Raw genomic sequence first — 26,190 nt, 5'->3', positions numbered from 1 at the left:
AATTTAGATGAAATCATTCTTTCTGAAGAGGGTGTGGAAATATTCACTTTGATCGAGGATACCATTCCCCAGGGTTTGATAATATCTTAAGTATGAAATTGCAGGGCTGGCAACACCTAATCAACGTATTTATCAAGGCCAACTAGCATGTCATACAAATCTATAAATGAATTGCAATATTAACGATTATAAAAAATAAAAAACACCCTACCAAACCAAGAAAACTGTGTTTTGAATCCTTTAATCTGTGGCTGCTAGTGGACAGCACTTTTGCTTTCACTGTAGTAAGGAACACAAGCCTTGGTGATTCTAACAAAGCCAGAAACTCTCCCAAGAGGAGAACCAACTCATGCACTCCGCTAAGGCACTGACAGTTCTTCAAGATCTTAGTCTTGGCCTTATTCATATCTTATTAAAGAAATATTAAAATCGGCAGAAATATATCTTTATTTTCACATTTAAAAGGCAAATAAAAAGGTCTGTACAAACATTTGCTAGAAACTACAAACCCTTTGTATTTAAAAAACACACTGAAGTAAGTAACAAGAACCCAAGATGAATTATTTTTCAAAACCTAACCCCCTTCTCCCCCGCCCCATATTTGTAAAGTATGCAGGTTCTGCTTTGATGCATACATATAGCAAAAATCGGTCAGATTTTCCTCAATGCTAAACTTAAATACTAAAAATCAGCACTTTTTTTCTTTCAACCATGACTTTCCAGGGACTGAAATAAACATTAAACACCTGTGTGAAGATTTCTAGGAAACAATCACCTTACCTTGTGAGTCCGTGGTAGGAGGAGACGACTTTGGATATCCTACAAAGGAGAAGTAGTATGTGTGACTCAGTACATAGCAGAGTTCATTATGACCAATATCACTGCAGTCTTCTGAAAAGATCCTTGGTTACTGAACAGCAACCTACCCAAATAGCTACCAAACAGTACCCCTTATGAAATGCTCAATTATCATTAAACTGGGGTGGTCATGGCAAAGAAAACCAAGTTATTACTTCAATGTACTAAATCCACTGCAAGAATTATGGAAAGAAAAAAATAATTTAAGTTTCCCTAGTGGCAAAGACTGCTGTAGTTACCAGTTCTGTTGACCTCATGCTTTGTGCAGCCTTGGAAAAGCAACAAAACTGGCACTGAATGTGTTTCTCCTACTTCTATAGCCAGCTGCAGGCTGCAAAGGCCCATTCACAAATCATCTCTGCTGTAAACCCATTCTCAACAGTAAGGAAGGTAAAAGTGGCTGGTAAAGCACAACAGATCTCAGTGTCACTTCTCTAGCCAGACTTGGCATGTCCATCGCACTTAGTTGGGAGTGATTCACTACCAGTTTGGTTCTCTCACCTGGTGCTCCAGCATACCCTTCAGCAATGGGCATGGTACTTTGACCAGCCTGACCATCTGCACTTCTAAGCCGTCCTCTTCCTGACATCAAAACTGTGCCAGGAGGCCCTGCCTCTCCAGTCTCCAAGATGATCCCGGTTGTTCCAGGCAGAAGTGGCACAACTCCTGACCCTGGCAGCACTGGGCGTGGAGGAGGTCTCAGCTGTGGTGGCTGGAGGGGGGTCCTGTGTCGAGGGGGTTGTATCCTTGGCCTTGATGGCAGCAGCGATATGCCAGGATGGGGCTGCACGGGTGGCCTTGGTGGCAGTGGCTGCCATGGTACTTCTGATCGCCCTTTGAAATGATGAAAGAGGAGGAAAGATACAAATTTATTTGCCTAAAACAGTAAATAAAATGGCATAGTTTTGTAAAACAAACACTTTAAAACAAAACAGGGCTTGGTTGGAGGCCACCTGTTCCCTCAGACCCAAGACTGCACTGGCAAAACTCCATTCCAGTCTTGCAGTACTATAGACTCCCCTCTTTACCAGCCTGTGTGACACAAGGAAAGGACAGTCTGGGGACAGGACAAGCAGCAATCGAATAACCCATGAACAGTCATTCAACCACTAGACCAGTTTTGACTTTCTGCACCAGGCAGGGTGTGTATCACACCTACTCCCACCAGTACCTTCATCACCACTGCGTGCTCTCTCTCTCTCTACTTTCACTTCAGTTCTGCTCAAGCCCTCACACCCACTGCGTACTCTGCAACTCTGTACTCACATAACTCCTAGCACAAGGCTGACTCTTCAGTATGACCATAAAGAAAATTATCCACAGCAAAAAAAATCAGTAATGAGCACGACTTATGAGACTTTTTTTCCTTATTTTAAAAAGCAATGAACTTAAAATTCTAAGTGCTTCCATTACTAATATTTTCTGACAATGAAGGCAGAACCCTAGGATATAATCTACCAGAAAACTCTTTATTGTTTAAAGTGAAGAGATACCATTAAAAGACTTTTCCACTAGGGCAGCCAGCTCATATGACATCAGGGTTGAACAGCACTGACATGGTTACATTTGTGTCTGGTGTAGTTCTAAGCCCTTTACAGGAATTATGACATTCATAAAAATGAAGTCCCAGATGACATTTAAGGCTGAAATATCCTCCCAAGAATAAAGGTGAATTACATCTACACTAAGAACAGAAATCTACAAATGTATAGATTTCAGCAGATGCAATGAGAGCTTTTATATAGAATAATTAGAATTTCATGTTAAATTAAACTTCAGCATAGGTTACTCTGGTTAGGTGCAGGGAGCAATGTGAGTTTCTGTGGAAAAAAAACCCCATTGCAAATTCATCTGATGAATCAGAAACACTTCAGAGATGCTTGCCATGGTCCACAGTGGAGACCACCTCTCTGAGGTCTCAGTGGTCACAGTGAAGCACTTCAATTCAGCACAGTCCAAAATCAGCCTGGGTAAATTCATCAGTGGCTAGGGCTAAACCACCTGGCTGTACCTAGAAGCAGATTTGGTGTGAGGCTTCCCCTGGCTCTGCTGTGCAGCTGGGGACCCCAGGAGGGCCTTACACTGCTCCTTGGGGCAAGAGCTTACAACCAAGTCATGCAGGTATTGTCCAAGATGCATGGCTGGGGTTTGGACAGTGTCATCGCAACCACATGCTGTTTTGTGACTACTCAGCACCTGCACTTTACCCTTGTGAATCCCATTTCTTGTTTTCAGTCTCATGAGAAGTCCACATAAGCCTTCCAGAGTGCTGGGAGGATGTCTGAAGTCATAGTCTCACACCACCTGCATTCATTTGCTCGATATGGCTGCTGGAAATAAATCTCCCTGAGCTTTGCTGGCTGACTTTCACTGTCATGAGAATTGAAACTTACACAGGCAGCACACCACAAAGCTGGGCTAAAGCTCTCTTGGTAACTCTGTTCACAAGGCAGAGGCCTAAAGAGTGAAATGTTCACTTTATACAGGTTAAAATTATTTTCAGAAAAATCCCAAGATTAAAAAAATCTTGGAATTTTTTTCAAAAAAAAAGCCTTTAAGTATCAAAGTGAACTGTTTAACAGAATTATTAACTTAGTAGAGACAACTTCTGTCCACAGCAGCATCAATTTAGACCTTCAACTAAGATCTTCAGATTAACCTCACTCAAAACACAAACTGACAAAATACTTGGGATGCATGTACTTGTCATTTCTTGAGTCAGTTATACTGAGCTTTATTAAGACAATTATTTGAAATTACACTGGGAAAATGTATACATTTATATGTTTGTTTTTCTAGACCTTTAAATAACAATCAACAGCTAAAATCCCATATCCTGAGCAAACTGCCTCCTTGCACACAACATCAATACCGCAATACCCAGAATTATCCCATCTCCGTAAAACTAAATCCAGAATCACCTGCCTAAAGCTCAACTTAAAGTAGAAGTAATCAGATATGTGCGAGTTGAGAGTAATCCGGTCTGCCACGTTTGCCAACCTTTTGGCCTCTTCTACTGAGATGCATCATAGCAAGACAAAGTACCAATAAATCACTAGATAAAGATGGTAACATTGGAGTCAACCTATTCTGACACTGAATTCCATAACACACATTGTCAATTCACAAGGCAATGAGAAAATGAACCCGTGATGAAGGCTGGGGGGAATCTAGCTGGACCTGCTTTAACTTTGCTGAGCAGCACACGAAACAGAATCTTTCTCATCATCTTCCCATTTGTCTAGGAATGCAAAGGATAGAGCTGAGATCATTCCACAGCTAGGAACACTAACACTGTCCTCAGCAGAGATGGCCTTGCTGCTCTGGCTGTCATCACTGTTGTGAGTGACAATGTGGTTACCATATCACATACCAGCATCTTCTCTCAGATGCTCATCCACAACTAAAAACCGAAGGAAAGATTTTCCTCCTTGGTTGAAAATAAGACTGCTTTTGTTCTCCTCTTCCTTCAGTTTGTTCAGACAGTCAGCTTTAATCTGCAAGTTACTTCACTGAAGGAGGAATTATTTGCTGGGAAGGACAATGAGCAGCAACCTGGATGCATGAGGTGGGTGGACCTTTGGGATGCATTTGTTTCTAGAGTATCATTCTGCTCTGATCATGCTCTTGTCAGTCCCCTAAACACACAGAAACACACAGTTTGTATAAAGCAAACTAATGAGTAAAGGAATCTGTCACTGCACCCACAAGAAGCCAAAAAGGCCTCATGTGAATTTTCTTATAGATACCAAGGGGATTTTACAATTACACTAGGAAGCAGCATTTTGCACAAGCTCACAGGGAGCCCAGAGGAATTGACTATTATGACTGTATGACTATTCACACTGCAACATTAAGATTTTTATGTTGCCTTTTATTGATGCTGTAATGCAGAGCACACATTTGGTTTCTTAGACCATAACTTCATCGGACAACATTTTGCTGTTGCTTTCAAAACCCTGCTACAGAGACAATTACCGTAGGAATTGCAGTTCAGGTCAAATAACCGTAACCAAAGCAAACTGCACTCCCAGCATGGTATCTGGCTACAAGACCACACTTTGATCCCTGGAAAACTTCATGGACATATATGAATAGGCAGTAATCAAAAGAGACCACTGACTTTAACACGGCTTTCAGTTTCGTGCCATTTGAAGAGCAAACGTACTCACAGAGAGGCACAGAGTGCAATGAGAACAACTTACCCTACGAGATATGGAGCTGGGGGCAGCCACCATTTAGTGTGGATGAAAAGCTACAGGATCATACTACCTCGGAGAGCACGTCATGCATGGTCCCCTAAATGCTTAGAGCAGACCACCGCCTTGTGTGAGTCAGGACATTGAACTATCTTCACCAGGAATTATAACAAATTAAATACATTTCTGGCCTCTGGGCTCATATCTGATGTACAATCATTCACTGGCTTGTTAGTTTGGATTGAGGCACTTGAAACCCCTTAATAAAAACATTTGGAAGAAAACATAGCCATATTCCTAAGATCACTGTCATTTGACTTTGCTCAGGTTTACAGCGTGCTGGGCTTACACTGCTTGATGAGATTTTATATTCTATTCCTTGCAATATATCCTTGCCTTACTGCCCTCAACAACTTTATTAGTAACAATTGGATTCTGTTTCGGCCCTTCTGAAGTCAAATGACATCATTTGAATGCTACAATATGCTGGCAAATTGTGCCTAAGACATTCTACACTGATCCAAGTCCAGGACTGTCAGTCTTCCTTTCAAATAACGTTGGTATCAGAGACAATGCTGCAGATCACAGATGTAAAAATAGTTTAAGCCATACCCCAACTCACGTTACAGCGTTCCCAAATCACTTCCAAAAAAGGCTCTTCTGCCAAAATGTTTCTGCAACTCCAGCTTTCAAAACTTACTTAGACTGCTGTGCCAGATAGTGTTATTATAATTGGAAACATTTGGGAACTGAAATGTGCGCTTCACAAACCCTTCAGAGGCCAGAGGCACTCCATAGCAGCAAGGGATGCTCAGAGTGCCTGCACCCCAGATCCAGCAGCAGCATCCTTCCATAGACTTTTAGCATCCAATGGTAGATGGAGAGGTCTGCCCTAAAGCAGCATTATTTTATGGAAAGCCAGGTGTGCTGAAGCTTTAATACACTGTAATAGGGGCTGAAAAATGCAACCCGTGAGGTCACTTGAACATCTGCTTTAAAGAGCAGAAGAAAGATTACCTACTGTGTGTATCTTGGACCTCTCTCCAGTGTCGTTCCCTAGTGCAAATTAATTTTGGGCAACATGGATGAGAAACAGGATTACACAGATACATCATACTCCATTTTAATGGGGATTTGCAAGATCTAGGAGTAAAGGTCCTAACCCTGTTGAATTTAAGTCAAGATGACACCAAAAGAATTATCTGAAAATTATGGACCCTCTTCATTCCTTTTCACTTCTTCCTTTAAAGGAAGAGAAATGTATTTTTTTAAAATTTCACACAAAACTTCTCACCTCAGAAGGATTTTTGCATCAAGTACTGCAATACATTTGGTTTTAAACAATTAAACAAAAGAAACACATCTATTATAGGCTTTCAAGTCTCTGCCTTGGAGTGAGAAGAATAGTTTTCCCTAAAGAAATTAGTTTCAGACCCTTCATGAAGCACAATTTGTCCATTCAAGGACAAGTGTTCACAGTCTTGCATCTGATCTCTCCCAACCACCAGCAGCGGCAACAGCCCACAGGTTCTTCCCTCAGCACCTCTCCTAATTATAGGCCAGTCAGAGAAATTTGCCTCTTATTTATCTCATACATGTACAAAATTAAAACCAGAAGCATCAACCAGCTGAGGAGTGCAGTTTCAAAGCAGTCTCCAATTCTTATGTTTCTGCGTCATGCTAGCAGAAACAGGAACTCAGCTTCCTTCTGTAAACTTTGACTCTCTCAGCAAAACAACCCATTGCTGAAATTTGGAGCAAGAACTGCAGAGGGAACAGAGCGGCTTTTGTCAAGGTCCCTAAACCTTCATGGCAAGGTTCACCAGCATGCTGAGGTTACCATTTCACAGTATTTGGAGCCAAAGGGAACGTGTCCCTGCTTCTCATCTGCTCTAATGCAAACTTTAAACCACCTGCGGAGGTAGATTTGTACTAACATGTTGCACTACCAACAGAAGTGGCTGAGGTGTGAAAACAGTGCCAGCTGGGGTCTGCCAACTATTGCCAACTACCTTGTGGGAATGCAAACTTCTGTGAGAGTTATGAAGAAGAATTCTTATATTGCCATGCCAAGATATGCCAGAGCTTGTTTATGAAAGTTCTAGATCAAAGAGCTGGTGCTGAATTATAATCATTAACTCATGCTAAGAACACAACTGAGAAAATGCGGGGATAATAATATGTATTATCAAAATAAATTTGAATTACTCTGACTTGATTTTCTCCATTTACTTTTCAATTTTTCCTGAGGCATGCAGAATAATCTCACACAACAGAATAAAACAAAAAAAGAAAAAAAATTAAATCAAATTAACTGCAATAAGAGCCACAGACAATCATTACTATTCAAAAATACTACTTTTCCCACTCTCTTTATTCTGTCTCAAAGTAAACGTAAAAGCATGTAAGACTTCTTTTTTGGGTTTTGGCTTTTTTGGAGGATACTTTTAAAAGCACTCAAAGTACTCTGTGGTGTTCTAGAGCAAAGAGCCAAAATTAGAGTCACTGTAAAAACAAAGTAGTAATTGTGTAATATTAAGTTTTCCCTCCCTTGTTTAGCTCCTTTATAAAAGTTTCAGAAAGGAAAGCCAATTGAAAAACAAACAAAAAAATGGGAAAAAAAAAAGGAAAAAACTTACTTGTGTCAGACTGAGATTTCAGCACATCTTCAATGCCTGTGGTGATTTTGGAGACCTGACTATGAAACTGTTGGACAGAATTTTTGAGGCCAGAAATATCTGTGGAATGAGATGCTATAGTTCCATTCATTTCATGGATGCAGTTCCATAAGCTGCTCACGTGTTTATTCAGACCTTCTTTTATCCTCTGCAAGCTATCTGAGACAGAGTCCAGCTTGCCGCAAGCTTTTTCAACATGTGAGACTCTGCTCTCAACATCCGAAACACCCGCCTGGATACCTTGTGTCTTTTCTTTGCACTTGCTAAGATCATTCAGGACATGGTCATTCAATTGTTCTAGCCTCTCTTTCACTTCACCACAGCAACTCTCACTGGGATGAGCAGTTTGATTTGCAAATGTCCTCTGCATTTGATCAATTTTTCGGAAGACACCTCGTTGCGTTTTTCTACATGTGGAATTGACACCCAGAAGCTGTTCCTTGCAGCTACTCAAGCCATCTTGAAGATTTTTCATATCTTTATCGATGACATTTAGATTATACCGGAATACGCGTATGTCTCTTTGCATTTTCTGAATGTCACGTTGGTTACCCTTAATTAAGTTGAGTTTCTCATTAAGAGAGCTATTTAGAGACTGCAGAAGAACAGAGTTATTCTCTGTTTTCAAAAGCAAGTGACTGTACTTGTCGTTACAGTTTTCTAGCCGTTTCTGAAGGTCCTCCATACCTTGTGGTGCAGACTGACATTTCTGTCCACAGAGCTGTTCAAATGACAGTAGTTTGTTCTTCAGGAAATCAATCTCTGCTGTAAATTGCTGATTTGCAAATCCTGCGTCACTGGGCAAGATGGGCCCAGGGTTCATAAACATTCCATCCGGGTCTGTGGTATTAGCGATCTCTAAAATAGTGCCACCCAGCCTGACCTCTAGTGCCCGCAGCTTTTGGTCAAACAAGTCTCTCAGTTCATCTACCTCAGCAGCTATAGCACCACGGAGAGTTTCCTCAACGTAAAAGCAGTGTTCTTCAGCATTTCGTTCTGTAATATTCATCCTCGCATCAAGCTCCTCCAACCTCTCGCCAAACATGTCCTCTAGATCCGGAGTTGACAATCGAATTATTTCATTATCTATTCTGACATTCAAGATCCTATGTGCTTCCGCAACTCTGTCAATCTTCTTATCTAAATCTTTTATCTTTTGGTCAAAGTCATTTCTCTCACCCTCTTTGCAACAACTGGAGTCGTTTGACGGAATCTGAGTTCGGAGAGTATTTATTTCTTTCCTCAAATCATTCTCTTTTCCTTTTATAACATCAATTATCCCTACACAGTTATTTTCGTTGTCATCACACTGCTGTTGAATATCCTGTAGTTTGTATTCACAGGAGTTCTTCAGATCTGACATTTTCTTTTCAAATCCTTCCATTATTTCTTGTCTGAGGGACTCGAATTTTGAGTCTATATACTCCTGATAAATATTGTCACTGGGCATTGTTATTGTAGGTCCTTGTGCTGCCTCCTGCAGTTGTTTTAATTGTCCTTCATAGCCTTTTACTTTTCCATTCAGTTCCTCCAGCTCATCATTCCTCACCTTCAAGGCTTCTTTGACCTCAGCTAGCTCAGACTTTATATCTTCCATTTCAAAATCAATAAAAGGGTCTTTTTGATCTTTATTGTTGTGGAGTCCAGGCAGATGAATAGCATCTGTTTCACCACTAACCGCACTGTCAGGCTCTGGGCGGTCGTAAAGGTTGTTCAGCCAAGTGACCAACATCTTACTAGCATCTTCTTGTACAGTCAACTTCAGGTTTTCATTCACACCTGCCACGGAGGACTGAAGTTCAATCACAGATCGTGTAAGTCTAAACAATTCATCCTCAAGAAACTGCATTCTCTTCTCATATGCTGGAGCCTCTGGCACTTCTGTTGGTTCTGCATCTGTTTCACAGAAATAACAGACAAGCTCTGGATGTAAATATTCCCACTGTCACTTGTTTTAATCAGCTGTGGTTAATTTCACTTTTCTTTAAAACCAAATAATGATTTAATTTGCAGAATGCTTGTTGCCTTTTCTGTTCTTGTTTTCAGTAGTTTATAATTAACACATTATCAAAACCCCTCCAAACTAAAAAGTTTTTAGCACATTGACCAACTCCTGTCAAGATACAAGGGCAATAAATAAACTGGCAAGCAGAACTGCCCTTCTTGTTCAGCAATGAATCTAAGCTATAGTATATTTAACAGACCATTATAGATCCATACACATCACATCACAATCACCTTGGAACCACTGCATCTCCTATAACAATAAATTTGCTCCCGAATTCCCACTGAAAACTTCAGTGGTAGCCAGCCATTTATTTGCCTGAAATGGATTTGTGCTCCAGTATTTTACTGAACTGGGGTCCAAATATACATCCCATATATGAGATTATGAGATGGGGTTCTGCAAGGTACTCCAGTTACCACACTTGCTTCATATGCAATTCTGGATGTTCAGTTTCAGGCAAAATGTGTGACAATTGCAGAAAATCCAGAACAACAACAAAAAAAGAAATATTATCAGATATCAAGAAAGGATAAACTTCAGGAAAAGTCAAAGTAATTTTTTATTTAGTCTAGAAGAGAATGTTTTATTATCAACTTCCGGAAATAATGTTTTAGGTGGGCTAACAAATTATTTTAAAAGGTTATTTTTAAAGCAGGTGTATAATCTATAGGACTAGTTTGAAAGCATGTTTTAAGTCATTCAATACATTCCACTACACAGAAAACACATGTGGAAATCTGACTAAGCGCTATATGTGACACTAATCTCCAATTATGTTGGAAAAAGTCCTTCAGAAAGAAACATCTGTTTGCCATTTTTTGTTAATGGAGAAAAGGCATAATACAGCAGTAACAGCACTCCTTCTTGCCCTTTCAGAAGACAGTATCTTACACAAATGTCAATTATTCTTTAAAATATTCTTTGAGGAACTGAGGCTTATCCTTACTTATTCCCTTACTCCTTACTATTAAGGCAGGTAATCTAACATAAATCTGTAAAATCTACACAACCTTGAACAAAACACTGTGAATCTGCAAGGGACCACTATGTATAATCAAAATTAGTACCTACTGTGGGTTTTTTTTTGTTTTAATAGTAGTTCTTCTTATTTTTTCCCCCCTCAACATTGGAGAAACCACAGAAAAAAAAATCCTGTAAATTCTCACAAAAACTCCAATCTTAAAACAAAGATTTTCTGGAACCCTGAGTAGTCAGCTGGCATTTCCAGCCAGCATTCTACAGCCCAACCCTCTGTTATTCTTCAGGAAATTCTCTGTATCAAGACTGCTATTGCCTGGCTATTATTTTGCCACCACACAGCATCTTCCATACGGTATTTGTACCTGCCAGTAGTTGATTTTAATAGAAACCATAATGGTTCTTATTCTCAAAAGACAGAACAAGAAACCAGACATGATCACACCTACCAAAATTCAACCCAAAACTTACCTACGCCTTTCTTCACAACAGCTTTCGCTGGTGTTGTGGGACGTCGAGCAGTGTTTGGCTTTTCTGCTGGTCCTTCCCTGCAGTCTTCCCCTTTGTACCCAGGACAACATCTCCATTCTAGCTCTGTCACTGTCTTATATGCAACTGTGTACCGAGGTCTGAAACTCGTTCGGTATCTGCCAAAACAGAAAGCATTTTAAACGACCTATAACCTAACCAGCTATTTGAATTAAAGTAAAAATTAAAACAGGTTTTGGTTTTTTTTTTTTTCCCAATGAAAATCAAATATTTTCATCTATGATTCATTTTCTGCTTCAAACATCAAACGAACAAACATTTCTGTCTAGGTTTTAAAGTTACCTGCACTCAACACAGTCATGTCAGGAAAAACAAATATTGGTATGGAATAAGAGCTTTCATGTATGAGCAGAGGGATAAAATGTTGTGGCAAGTGAAGATTCAACTTCTCAGACACCACTGAGAGTAACAGTGACCATCAATGTATTATTCTATAAATTCAAAACCTTTTTCCTCTAATAATTGCTTTTCATTGCAAACCCACCCATAGGGCTCTTCTGGACATCAAAAAATGTTTCTGCCCGCTTCGTTCCACCTGTCTTTCCACAGTCTTCACTTAAACCATTCATCAGCACGCATATGTACAGAGCAGTCAAAGCTGGAAGGGATATTCCAGAGGACAAAACGCTGAAAGCATGAGTCAGACAAGGACATGAAAGATGAAATGCTAAACCAATAAAGAAATCAACTCTTTCCTACTTCATTAGTTAAGCTGAAAAGGGTGTGGCAGACAAACCTATGCACACATTATGTACATACAATCTTGAGCTTCTGTGATTAATCACTTTCTTTAACCATAGACTTCTTCCATAGCTTTCCTTCATACACACACTGCATGTTCACCTGCGGTCAGACACTACGGTATCCCACCAGACTATAAACAGAGGCCCTGCTATTTTATAAAAACTAAATCAATTTAAGGTACAGCTCATTTCAGCTTGAGAGAAGAGGAAAATGAGGAAAACAGGGATTTGCTGCCTGAGCTCTATAAAATTGTATTTTTGGAATACAGAGAAACAAAAAATCCTCATTTCTCACATGAATTCCTTTCTCAGAGTAAAACTAGCATCACGCTACTAATCTCCCTACAGCATTTTCAGATCTTTTTTCCTTCCTTTTTTCCTTACAATTATTTCAGATTATAACAACAGGTTGCACTCATTTAATGAATGACAGGCTCACTTCACAGCTGAGATGTCTCTAAAATAGTAATACTGGCAGAATAAATTCAGAACAGTGGCAAAGGACTCTACAGGAGCTCTGCAACAGATTTCATCCATAGCCTGGCTGGGCTCATAGGGAGTGCCTCTTGGGACAGAGAGAAGACAGTACAGAACAGGCACTAAGAGCAGCCATACTATCACACAAAAATCACCTACATACTTCATTAAACACTGTTGTATTAATTTGCAAAATTCCTTATCGGTTAAAAAAACCCCAGTATTCAGCTATCAAATGGAAAGAGTTAAATTCTTACACTGACTGTGAAACAGCTTCTATTCAAAGTGACAGAGTGAGAGTTAGTTTAACTGTTACCCTTCAAAGCTCCTCTTGCCACGGGTGCAAATAACTGCTAAAATAATTCCATAATTTTTTTATTCAGTATATTTCACCTCCAGATACATAATTTTAATATAATGTCCCACATCTCACAGACATCTGCTGTCCCTTTTCAGTAAGGTGGTTAACAAACTTGTTGCAGGGTGGTTAAAATGCTTACTACTTATTATGAACTTTTTTCTTATCCAACCACACCTTTCCCAATTCTGCCACAATATGTTCTAATTTTTGCATATACTCAGTGTTGTTTTGCATTATTAATTTGTCTACGACTTCTCATTCAATGGGAAAAAGTTACTTTTTGGGCCAAGAGTATCTTATTCTAATTAGCCTCTCAATTACAAGGAAAGCAGGGGCAGGCTATGTTTTATCTCTTGTCTATTAGCTGGTCATAACTACAGTGGTTTGCTGGGGCTGTCAGCTTTTCAGACTCTGACTCGGAGCACATAAACTCAACATGGGTTTCCAATCTTTTTTTTACCTTCGCAACACCATATATGAAACAGCTGTAGCAGCTCATCATTTCTTCTACAATTTTCACTGAAACATCTGCTGAATCCTGCTTACAAATATAAAGTACAGACATCCCCAAGGTCAAGTGCTTTAAAAATTAAATAGAGGAGTGCAACGTAGAGGGCACCACTGGGAAGAACAATATCCCGGCCACCCAGGAACTTCCTCTTCCTTCTCCCTTATCTGAAGTATTAAACCACATCTTGTCAAGATAATTTGGGTTTGAATCCTTTCCTTCCAACAAGCTGCCAGAGTCAGGAGCAACAGGATTAGCTAGACACTTGAGTGTTTTGAAGTGGTTTTGAGAGTCATTACAACCTCTCTCACAACTACCACATTACTGAAATGCAAACTTTGAACTTCCAGATCAATGTTCACGTGCCGGAAATGGTTGTACATACTTTTCTCTGATTTCCATAAAACACTTAACTGCTCCAAACTTTGTGTGTGTTCCTCTCTATACTTTCAGGGCCAACCCCCTTCCGGAAAATTACAGTATTTTGATTATTTTCAAACACCTCTCTATTTTCCTAACAAAGTTTTAAGAATATAGCTGAAAGTAATTTTATAAAAGGAATAAGAACTAGTTTTATGCAAAGTGTGCACTTCTTTGCTTAAATTACAGAACGAGGATTTTCTATCGTATTTTTGACAAGTTTCTCTTTCTATACCTTCTCTATAGTCATACTCATCAACATAGACACCTTAAGATGACTTCAACATTCAGACAAATCATGAGACACAAAAGAAGAATATAAACAAATAAAAAGAAAGCAAGCTTAATATTTCTCATATGTGACATTTTTCTAAACTCCATCTTAAAAATAAAAAATAAGCATGTTTGACATTCTTACTTTTTTTTGTTTCATAGTTTCATGATTCTAAGAGGCATAAAATCCCTCAATATGATTTAATAAATTATTTGAAATGCAGAATAATTCTCACATTCTAAATTATAAAATATAAACACTGTGCATCTACACCTTTTAAAATGTTGTAGCGGTCCATTTCTTACAAATTCTTGCCAGTTTGAAAACTTAAGCAAATACACAAACTGGATCTGTTTTGATTTCAGATATGGCACATCAAATACAGACTAACCTGAATCCTAAACCACAATTCTCCTAGAGCAAAAACAAGCTAGAATCAGAATATTTCAAAATCTGGATTTAGAACAGCTTTCATATTTCACATTTTGAACTATGCTAACAAGAAGCTATACTCATGGATGGCTCAGAAATTAAAGTTGGATTTACTTACCAAGAACTATTCCTTCTCTATACTGCCAGTCCAGCTGAATGAATCATAGAGCTACTCCCATTTCCTCCAGGAAGGCTAGTCATGTAAGGCTGGGAAACAGGAACTTACGATAACACTTTTCTAATGTAAATTCAGTCAAATAAAAATTTCCTAAAAATCACAGCTTTATTGATGCAGCTTCTCTACTAATGATATACTTCATACAGAGTTGTTGTGCAAGTCGCCCATGCAAGGAATGGTGCCACTGTGCCAACAGTGTCCAGCTGCACTGATAAATGACAGTCACCAGCAGGCATCCAGCCCAAGGGAGATTCTCAATCATATATTAAGTTTTTTAAAGCCAGAACTTTGCTTGCTCAATGAATTTCAGTGCAGGAGCTGGAGACTTCCAGGATTTTGCTAGGATATAACAGTCTAACACCATTGAACACAATGTATTATTGGTTACAGTTCTAACAAAACAAACCATAGCTTCCTGCAAGGGACCACATCCTGGGAATAATTTGTGATTCTATGTATGGGAAAGACATAGGACTGGGAGCTACCAGAATATACAAATCAGACATGTCTTTATTAAATTCTTCAGTATTCTGAATCCAACCGCTCACTCATAGTCACAGCAAATGCATAACATACAATCACAAACATACAAAACGTAAAAAATGCACTCCTGTAGCCAGAGATACAAAATGTTGGTTCTCTATGAAGCTGGGTAGAGTTACATGGTTAGAATGTATCATCAATTTTCACATCGTGTATCTGGTAGGTGTGAATCTTTACAGAGCTATCTAGTGAGGCAATTTGGTCAAAAGGGTTCACAAAAAATTCATAAGTCTCTCAAAGAATTGAGGCTCCGCTTTAATGCCTTTAAATGCTGCAACGCAATTCAAAACCAGTAAAGCATCAAATCTTCCTACAGTTGACTTGGATTTCTGCTATTCATGTAAGTGTTACTAAACACAATTATTTTTACAAGTATCTTAGAGATATTTTTAAAAATAGTAATTTCCTACATGGTTAAAAGTTACATACAGTACACCAGCACTTACTGTGCCTAGTCACCTCATCCTCCTGTGGACCTTCAGTCGAAGATGATGGTTGTATCCCCTTGATGAATTGAGCTAAATACTGTAATTGAAATAATTCTCTCAACAGTCTCTAATCTTTCCTCACAACAGAGAAAATAAGAACAGCTGCTTTTAGGAGTCTTGCCACAACAGGCTTATAACTACCAATGCCTACTATCTTCACCATGAATTCAACATGCTGATCAAATGAGAAAATACATTCAGAATGCTAATGCAAATCTTCACTTTTAATAGCTAAGTGTTTTGCAGCTGAAATAAAGTTGTAGTGGGTGACAATAGCATTCAAATATTCCTCCTCTTCAAAAGAGAAGTACATCCTTAGGAAAATGCTTAATTAAAAATTCATGTTTGCTGTAAATGCTAGACATTTTGACTAGGGAATAAGCTATAATATTCTCATGGTGCTAAACCACAGAAGGAAACAGTTAACACTGATATTTGGAATGTCACCTAATAGCGATAAAACAAATCAGAAACATTTGTACAAAACTGGTGGGAAAACATATGGCTCAGTTCTGGAACTAGATATTAACACTCAACCTTTTGGGAAATGCAGTGAGATAAGTGGCACCACATCCTCACTGTGAGGAAGGGACTGCTGACTCAGCATATGTTTCTACATAAGCAGCGTATAAAATGTTTATTCTGAGCACAAAGCTTTAAGGTTGGTCCAAAATTCTGTAGTGATTGGAACAAGTCCCATACTTCAGCAGCCTGAAAATTGCTGTCTTATTAAATATAAGATAACAAATCTTCAGTATTTCACAATTTTATTGAATGTAGATTCACTCTTTGTAAATTATATAGTCTGATAGTTATTTTTATCCAGTTATATAGTCCCAGTCATCTAAATTTCCAATATAGATTGCAACGGGAGTGCCAAAGTAGCACACAGACACTCTCAGAAATACTACCTAGAAGCAAATGTACTTTGACCAAACATTTTTTATTTTGTAGGTTTATACTACACAAATACTAAATTGGAACCAGTTGATCCCAAGTTTTCTGTTTCCCAAGACTGCAGGTCTAACCGTAAGCCCTACAAATAGTACCAGAAATCTTAGTTCCACTGAGATCGTGGGAAACTTCCAGTGGTTCAGGTGCCTCCTGTGTAAGTATGGACAGGCACTAGTTCTCTGTATTTCCACGATGGCCAACAGAAATAGTCAATACAGCCAGCAGAGTCAAACCTGCATCTCACTGCATGAGGCTGCATCTCACCCTAAAGTCATTATTTACATCCGATTACCTACAGAGCATGCTGGACACCACTGACTTGCATTTGAGTCACCATTACTGTATGTCTAAGTTCCCATGCTCGTATTCATCCCTCCGTATAAAGGGCAGACAACTGAATTCAGGGTGAGTCAAACCCCACCTCTGGATTTTGTTCTTTTATAACCTTACTACTGTACAGCAGCACTGGCAGCTAGCTTGTGTTCCAGCCCACAGATGAGTTTAATTTAAGAAAAATGTGTCTTTACTAAGAGTTTATCCTAAGGCATTTATAGCAAGCAGTGAAAAGATGTTTTGACAGGAATAGAGTAACCTACAGAAGTCTAGGTGTTAAGTGAAAGAAAGACATCAAGGCCATAATAAATTCCAATTATACAATGCAGTAAAATCAATTTTAAAAGAATCCTATTGCACCCCAAAATGATTTTCCATTTTGATCTGGCATTAGAGACACTAAGCTGCTCCTTACAGATAGACTTAAGAAAATCTTATCTTTACACTGCTATTCTTCCTTTAGCTGGCTTTTTTTTTTTTTTCAAAATTCACATAAAGTAGGTTAGTACATGTCTTTACAGGCACTGGGGTCTGAGGAATTACTTTTTTTTGAAAAAAATGCCACTGACCTTACCCCCTACTCCAATGTCAGGCCCAGTCACAGCCATCTTAATTGAAGATCCAGAAAAGTCATGGCCAGGTCTATAGATAACATAATAACCAGGACCTAATATTCGTTATGAAAAGAAACCACAGAGTGATTATAATTTTTTTGTGCTGGGAAAAACACAATTTTGAGGCACCCCTGCGGAAAACATAAAACTGTGACAAGTACCACTAGCACATATGACCAAGGAGGCTCAGCTTCTCTGGTACATAAGGGAGCTTTTAATAAAGTTTTCACTAATGTATACTACAGCATGGCCAACATTTGTACCAGATCTATTCTGAGCTAAATCCTGAATAAAAAGCTGCTGCTGGCTGAGAGCATTAACAGGGACTGAAACTCAAGGAAAGCAAGGGAATAAGTCAAAGCACTACACATTCACAGAAACACAACTGCCTGCTGTGTACATAACCAAGAAATCACCCATCCAGGTCATGGCAATGACTGTTTTAGTATCTGATTACAAAAGCACTGTAATTTTACTAAATGTTGCATAAAACAGGAATGAGCATTAAAGACTAAGTGCTTTTTTTCCAGTGCTTATTTTTATTTGGTGTCTTCATGCTACCTGAAAAGCATGGTGGAAGAAATTGCTAGTGGGCAAGAGACCTGGCACAGGTGACTGTATTACTCCCTCCGGCTAGGAAGGAAAAAGTTGCTTTTCCCTACATCTAAATAAAACTGTTGTCTCACCTATTGGTGTCAGGGAAGGAGCAGACAATCATGGTGCCCAAATCGGCTCATGACAGGCTGGTCTCTCACATACAGTTCTCTTCAATGCTGAACATTATTTCAATGAATCCGAGAGAATCCTGAATTTTACTTCAGAGTTTGGGTGTTTTTTTCAATAAGAGAGGCAGAAGATTACAGGAAGCATTAGAAGACAAAAACTTTCAACTATTCTCAGGCAACACCACATGGTTTCATTTGTAGCTCCTTTCAAAGCCTCCAGAAGTGCCATTGTTTATTACTTATGCAGTGAATTTCATGCCACTCAGCTGGAATTCTTCTATCAAAAAAAGATGAGATTCAAATTACAATTTTCTCTCTTGAGAGAGAAATGTTTCTTCATGGGAAGAAAGAGCCAAAGGACTCCACACTCTGAAACATGACCTCATGTCTCATACTAGTTATTTCTTCTTGTATATCTTCATACAGACACATACACACATGGAAATACCTATCTGTCTAACTCTCTCTCAGCCACCGAAGATTTTATTTTCAAAGAGCTGACCACTAAAGTCCAGTAGGCAATGCTCAGACATTTAAAATGTTAATACTCTTAATGTTCAAAAATTACCACTAGGTAGGTATCCTCTTCTTAGAAGCAGCGAAACCAAGACACAGGGTGCATTTAAGTAACTTGCAGCCACAGACAGCCTGTGGCAAAGCTCAAAGCAGAGCTTCATTCTTGGGACTTACAATCTTGAATTATCTTACATGGTTGCTTCCTTCTATTTTGTCATGAGATATACTTATGCCAGTCAGACGTGGTGCCAGACCAACAATAAGCTATTAAAATCCCACTTAAATGGAATGGGATAGGACAACCCTGAAAATACAGTCCTTTCAAAAAGATTTCAGCAAAACTTTGTAGAGCTGCAATGTGATGTAGTCTAACAGGGATGGAACAGATGCAATTTTGCAACAGGTTATATGTTAGCAACATACTCATTTGCCTCTTCCAGCAGCGAGGACCAAGTTTCTCACCCTACACCAGCGAAAAGATCAAGTGAGGATGCAGAACACGGCTACTGATAAAGCTGCCTGAGAAACTGAGCTCCAACAGTATCTCTCCTGCTTCTCTGCCCATGAAATAAACTGATTCCTAGGATGCTCTAGAATTAGCTATTGCTGACAGATTATTTAAGAACACACACAGTTAGAAGAGAAAACCAATACCTTCATGAATGCAAGAGCTAACTGTGGGATTAGCTGGGACCCCAACTTTCAGAATAAAATGGAGCATTGTTTCGAGAGCTGTTACTTTTCAAGACACCAAGCCAAAAGTGAACCAGAAGGGAAAGGAAAGATGAGATGAGAATGCAAAACCTAAGTCAGATGGGAGTAATAATGCACAATGTGTAAAACTGGCACTGCCCACTTTCTAATGGTGCAGAATATTCCTTGGTTATTTGGGTGATTTATGATGAAATACACTTTAAACAGGTCAGCAGCTCCCTAAAAGAGAAAATTTGTTGTTTTGGCAACAGTTTGGTGCTTAACAGAAGAGGCTCCAGACCTCCAGGTCGCTCATTTCTCAAACCTGAAAGCATAAAACTCTAAGTGTTTACACTAATGTGAAGTGGGGAGCACTGTGTGATTTTTAAAAAATTGTTGCAACACACTCAGATGATGTGTGAAGTTAAAATTCCCTGTCCAGTTCACAGAGAAGAAAGATTCTCTTGCATTCAGTGTGTGGAGGCAGAGATGCACAATTTCAGGCTCGGGGAGCCAGCCAGGAAAGCTTACCACACCCAGCAGGCCCTCAAAGATTTTCAAACAAGCACTACAGGAGATTGAAGTTTTTTAAGTTTCCTTGCTGTTTTCAATGCACAACCCCTTAGGCTAACCTCCCTATGTAGTCAGCTAGCTGGAGCCTGTACAAAGAAACACTGTTTCATACAAAATACAAGAAGTCGGAAAAAAAAAATCCCAAAGACCTTTATAGATACTTGGAGGGGAAACATTAAACAGCTCTCACTTTCCCTTCAAGTTTTTGTGCATCCTGAATGTTTTTCTTACGAGATATGTATTGCTGGAGGCCAGTGGCAGGCACAGGCTCTGATCTGTACTGACTTGTGTATCTGAGTTTTTGACCCTGGCTGGTGCTAAGCATTCTGACACTGGTCTGTATGCTTAATTTCTAGCAACTGAACAGTCTCACTGAAAACTACATTGAGACTGTTGAAGGGTTGAAAACAAGATGTGGATTTCCTACATGTTCCTAGACTAGGGCTGATGTGCTCCACCGAGGTTGCCCTGGGGTGGCCAGATTGATGAAGCCATTTAACATGAACTCGAAGTCTCACATGCTGTTCCTCAGTAATACATTTCTGCTTTTACTTAGTATTATTTTGTTAATAAACACTGAGTGCTGCTCGTTAAAAGCTGTGTTTTACTCATAAGTAATCATCTATCCTGATACTTAAGAATGCAGAAAACTAACAGTAATATTCTCTAAAGTTATTTCAATCTTTTGCTTTAAATCTTCTTCTGGGCAATGAACAAAACTGTGAATCGTTTGGCAGTGGGCTTATTTATGCTCATTTGAAAGTATCAAACGACAAGAAGTTGGAAAATATTGCTCAATGAGAGATTTGGAGAGGCTTGCCAATTCAGCTATTGATTCATTCATCATTTCCTTGACCATTTTCTAAGTATGTGCAACAAAATGAAATAATGGGTTTGCTTATTAAACATTTATCATTAGTGTTATATGAGAAGCTTACACTAAACCATGAAATTTAGTTTTCACAAGCTAAAGACAGATGACCTGACTTGAGCCCACAAATCTTTACTCATGTAGCAGAATTAATGGGGGTTGGTACATGAATTAGAAGATCCGATAAAACATCCCCTCTTCCAAATCCCCGAGCAACCTTATCTAACCTTGAAGCTGGCTCTCCTGAAGGCTGGGAGCCATGGCAGGGGGGGGTTACATACCTCCAGAGGTTCTTACCAATCTAAATTTCTTTCTATTTGATTTAGGGGGAAGTCCTATTGCAGTTCTGTAGCAAAGACAGAAATCCAGAAAACATCCCTCCGCTTCAGCCACTTCAGTTCACTTCAGACTTTAAAATCAAAACCTTAGTGTCAAGAGCAGCTTTTCCCAAAAATGCTGGGCCATAAACTTGAGCACCTATGGTACAGCCAGGTGTCCCAACATACTCTACAGAACAAGAGGCAAACCAAACAATTGGTAGGATGATACCCTACTCTGAAGAAGCTACATTGACCAGAACAAGCCAAAACCCTAAAGAGTGTGTAGGATCTAACCAGAAGGGCAACACATTTTTTCTTTAGAATCAGACAATGCTATTAGTTATAAATTGCTAATAATGCTAATTAAGTTACCAAATCATTCACAAGAAAGCTAGGAAAGGAAATTCACAACAAAAGAAGCAGGAAGGGGTCAGTTATTTATGAAGTAATATTAAATTTCAAAACATTCAAGTTCTTTTTAGTGGGTAAAAACATTAATATTTTGTGTAAGTACCCTTCAGCCCAATGACCTACTAATAACAACGTTCCTCCTTCTTTTGCTACTCACAGTTTTAAGAAAAATAAATCAGGTGCCCCCATACTTCAAAGGGAACATACTTCAAAGGGCCTTTCTGCTCTTTCTACTCCCTCTCTTCCTATCTCTTAAGCAGCCACCCTTCAACTCACATTTATCCTTGACACCTTAATGAGCCAAAGCATTCACCAGCTTTTCAGCAAGGAAATGCACTATCGAGCCCAAGTACCTACAGATCACTTAAACAACGAAGTGTAATAATTTCCTGAATTTCAACTTAACAGTTCAGGAAATACACCCCCTAGCCAAAGTGAACTTACAGTTAACACTTCTGGAAGTGTAGTCATCCCAATAGGGGATTTTGTTTTGTTTTTTTTTTCTCCAGACAAATTATATTTGAATGGGCCTAAAGGGTAGATAAAAAGGGTTCATGTATGCATATGATTTTTATGCTTAATCACCAGAGCTTTGTATTTCTAAAAAAAAAAAAAATAAATTAAAAGGATAATCAGTGCTGACTATAATCCAAACCTGAATACACACTCTCTTGTATGTGAAGAACACATGGAGTTTGGGAGTACTCCGTATGTTCAAGGCAGTGAAATGCTCCCATATAAAATGCAATCTAAGTAATTGCTATCCATAACCTAGACTGTACCTAAATATTAGAAAGGCGCTTTAAACCTAGTCTTCAACTAACATAAATCAACAGTAAATCCACGGACTGATTAAAAAATAGACCTAACAGTACTTAAGTACTAATAAAACTCCTACATCTATGATACAGTTAAGGAACTCTTTGTTTGATTTGGATCTCACTGTCCCCACTGTCTGCAGCTGAATGAGCTCTCAGATAAACCCTGGGTATCAGGAGGAGAGTACACAGGGACTATACTTTATTACCATGAATATCTGCTATTTAGTTCATTTTAAGTTCTCTATGCAAGTGTATAAAGGAAGGAAAGAGAATAATTTTCGAAAAGTCCTCACAGTTATTTCTTTGTTGCTTTTATAGCTCTTTCCTCTCCTATTTATGTCAGCATTAGCTAATAAACATATATAAACACATTTTGTTATTCAGACCACTATTCCTTCTGAAGGAAACAATTCTTTTCACAGGACTGAAGTTAGGGATTTGTAGGATTTGTAGGATTTGAGGATTAGCTCCTTTCCTACTTTGGCACTTAGAGAAGGTGTATATGCAGCAGACAAAAATAAAAGTCAAAAAGTTCAAAAGTTTTGAACATAAAATTTCAAGACTTTGATATTCCACCATCTTTCAGTGTTAATCAGCCAGTGTTGTGTAAGGTGCTTAAAATATTTTATGTTAAGAAAAAGGAATTGTTTTGCAGTTGCCATTACAGTTATGAAGAAAATAATAGTGATGTTCAACAAAGAAAGTCAAATTGAGCAACAAAGTCTTATGATAAGTACCTAATTCCATTCTCAAAAGAACAAAAAAACCCCATGAGACTGGACACAGCTGGCGAGACCAAATGCCTATTTAGCCCCATATTCTCTCTCTGACAGCAGCCAACTCCAGATGTTCCGAAGCACAAGGACAGACAATGCCATTTCACAGAACCACAGAGAAATCTGAAAGGGATGGGACTTCTGGAGGTCATGCAGTCCAGCCCCCTGCTCAAGATGGGCTTCCCCTTCTTACTCCTGCCAAAGACCTCACACACTCAAACATTTTCAGTTCAGGAATTTCCTGAGCTAGAAGCAATGCCCTTGCACTTTCTTCATTATCTACTAGCAAATAGTCCATGAAAGTCCTAATTTACTGCCTCTGAAATTCCTTATCTCAATGCTTGGTGATTTATATGTTTAAAGAGCTCAGTTTCAACCACTCCTCACTCCTCTGTAGCTCCACTACAGAGACTTCTCAAGATAGAGGGCACACCCCATTACACAGTCCATAAACTCAGTCACAAGTCCAAAATGGCCAGTTCAACACTCCAAAGAGAAACGGGATATTACACAAGAGTGTTACTCAGCTGTATGCTGTCTTTGTTTTTTCCCCTCAAATTCTAGTGTTTATATTTTCCAATAGAGAAAAGCTGCGTTTTTTAATGAAAATAGCAACCCAAACAGACAGAAAGCAACGCATTTGAATGCCAAACACGCAACACCTATTGTCATGGGCCCCAGGGTGGCAGTGTCATCAATGTCCACAGTCTTATTTCAGTAATATCCAGGATGCAGCAGTATAAGTTTCATTCTCACTGTTTCATGTCAAAATAAAAACCAGTTACTGAAGTTTTACTCTAAAACAATCCTCATCATCACCTCAGCCCAAGTCTGAGCCTATGAAAATCTGTGGGTGTCCTTCCACTGACTTCTTGGAGAGGTGAAATGCTTTCACAGGGTGCATATCACTAAGAGCTTTCAAACAGAAACATGCAAATATTACTGCTTCTCAAGTGGGAAACTGAGGAATGGGGACTTGCCTGAGATTAGCCAGAAGGTAAGTGGGATACATCTGTTCCCTGACACCTATGGTATCTGCAGGCTCACACAGCCTTGCTGCAGCACAGCGTGCCGTAGGTGGTCACTCTGCAGACTAGCATGTGGTCACGCTCATAAAGCTTAAAATCAAAAAAGTAACTTTATATAACCCCCCGTAAAAATCTCTGCACTGGCAGCTCCCCTTGCTGGGCAACCGACAGGGATACACAGACTGTAAAGCAGCTGGCTCACGTTCCTGGCTCTCTCTTGATCCAGGAACACAGAGCAACTATAAAACCGGTTTTGAGCGTGGCTGTACCCTGGTAGCTCTGGGCCAGGGTGCGTAGGGGCGCTCCCAGCAGCACAGAGGTGCGCTCCCGGCAGATCCTGGCGTTCCCGCCGTCCATGGGAAGCAGCCCGCGTGCTTTCCGCCTGCCTGCACGCCCCACCACGCCGACGAAGTGTGCCAGCGCAGCTCCCTCTCGGCGGGCTGGCTGCACAGACCAACAATTCAATCTGGCTCCAATTAGCTCCGGCCGCCCGATGTTTGCAATGAGAGCGCGCTTTGTTTGGGGCGTGCTGGGGACCAGGGGCGGTCCGCGCCCTCCTGCCCCGACTCTGCGCTTTTGGGGTGCCGGGAACCACCCGAGCGCCGGCGCAGCGACCACCTCCCTGCCGGGGCTTGGCAGTGGGTGGCCAAGCGCTTGCCCTCCCGAGGTCGCCTCCTGGGCTACTTACACCGGGGTCGGCTGGCAGGGGAACTGGTTCCAAGCGCACTTGTACTGGGCCTGGACGTAGCTCTCCGTTCCGTCCAGCACCGAGCAGCTCACGTTCTTGTTCACTATGTAGGCGCACCAGTTCCTGGAGGGTGGAAAGACAGCGCCCGTCAGAGAGTCCTCCCGCCGGCCCAGCTCGCCCGGACCGGCACCCCGGGCTGCCCCAGCTCGCCCCGCCGCCGGCAGCGCCTCCCGCTCCCGCTCCTGGCGGGAGGTACTCACTTGCTGCGGGAACCCGGCCGGGAGTACGGCAGGTGCGGGGTGCCGTGGCTGAGCCCGGCGCCCAGGGCGAGGAGGAGCGGCAGCGCCCATCCCCAGTGCACGGCGGGCCCCGGGCACAGCTCCATGGGGCGGCGGGCAGCGGCGGCGGGCGAGCGGGACGGGCCGGTGCCTCTCGGAGGGCTCCCTCCGTCCGTCTGTCCCTCCGTCCGTCCCGCCCGCCCTCGCCCGCTCCCAGCTCCCTCACTGACGCAAATCCCCCCACCCCGTTTCCGCCCTCCACAGCGGCTCCGCACCCCCCTCCGGCCGAGGCGCCGCTCCCCTCTACCCGGCCGGCCGGCCCCGGCCGCCGCCCCGCTCCATCCCCCAGGCCGAGCAGAAGCGGGAGCCGCCGGCCCCGCGTGGCGCCCCTCGCCATCAGCGGGTCCCTTCGGGGCAGCCCCCGCTCCCAAACCTGCCCGAGCCGGCCGACGGCCGCTCCCGAGCGGATGGGAGGAAGGGGCCGGGCCCCTGAGGAAGAGCTCCCCCTCTCCCGATGACCCGGAGTCCTGGGACAGAGCGCAGCCCCGCGAATCGCGGGCAAGAGGGGCACTGGGTTCTCCTTCAGGTGGGGCCGGTGCAGACGCAGTGGGCTCCCGGTGTGCTGGTGGCGCTCCCGGTGGGTGTGAGGGAGGCTGAGAAGGGCTTGCTGCCCTGTGGTCCTGCTTGACATCAGTGCCATGACATGGCATTCCCTTGCATGGCCCAGTGGCTCATTCCAACCCATTGGCATGGGAAGGGTTTTGGCGGCTACCTCTGCAAGCAATGTACAATACGCCTTTATTTGTAAGGAGGAGTGTTCAGTGGTTAGAGAGAGCAATGGGCATTCACATTGACCCAGCTGTTAAAATCCGACTCAAGCACCTCGACTGAGTGG

The 26,190-nt window shown here is 41.0% G+C and overlaps 1 protein-coding gene across 1 annotated transcript in view; it reads right to left on the bottom strand.

The window, feature by feature from the left end:
- The window catches only part of EMILIN2 (elastin microfibril interfacer 2), a 31,247-nt gene extending 5,803 nt beyond the window's left edge, over positions 1-25,444 (bottom strand). The window contains exons 1-6 of the mRNA XM_027711334.2: positions 25,278-25,444; positions 25,018-25,140; positions 11,193-11,368; positions 7,697-9,631; positions 1,360-1,692; positions 781-819 (exon numbers count right to left, since the gene is read on the bottom strand). Of these exons, the coding sequence (XP_027567135.1) occupies positions 781-819; positions 1,360-1,692; positions 7,697-9,631; positions 11,193-11,368; positions 25,018-25,140; positions 25,278-25,402 (2,731 nt within the window). The 5' untranslated portion in view covers positions 25,403-25,444. The remainder of the gene's footprint in view (positions 1-780; positions 820-1,359; positions 1,693-7,696; positions 9,632-11,192; positions 11,369-25,017; positions 25,141-25,277) is intronic.
- Between the last annotated feature and the right edge of the window lie 746 nt (positions 25,445-26,190).

This window comes from Pipra filicauda, unplaced genomic scaffold (genome assembly GCF_003945595.2).
Source record: "Pipra filicauda isolate LSUMZ 115617 unplaced genomic scaffold, ASM394559v2 scaffold301_size890592_pilon, whole genome shotgun sequence".
In the NCBI taxonomy this organism is placed as follows: domain Eukaryota; kingdom Metazoa; phylum Chordata; class Aves; order Passeriformes; family Pipridae; genus Pipra; species Pipra filicauda.
This window is presented reverse-complemented; position numbering and strand designations above follow the sequence as displayed.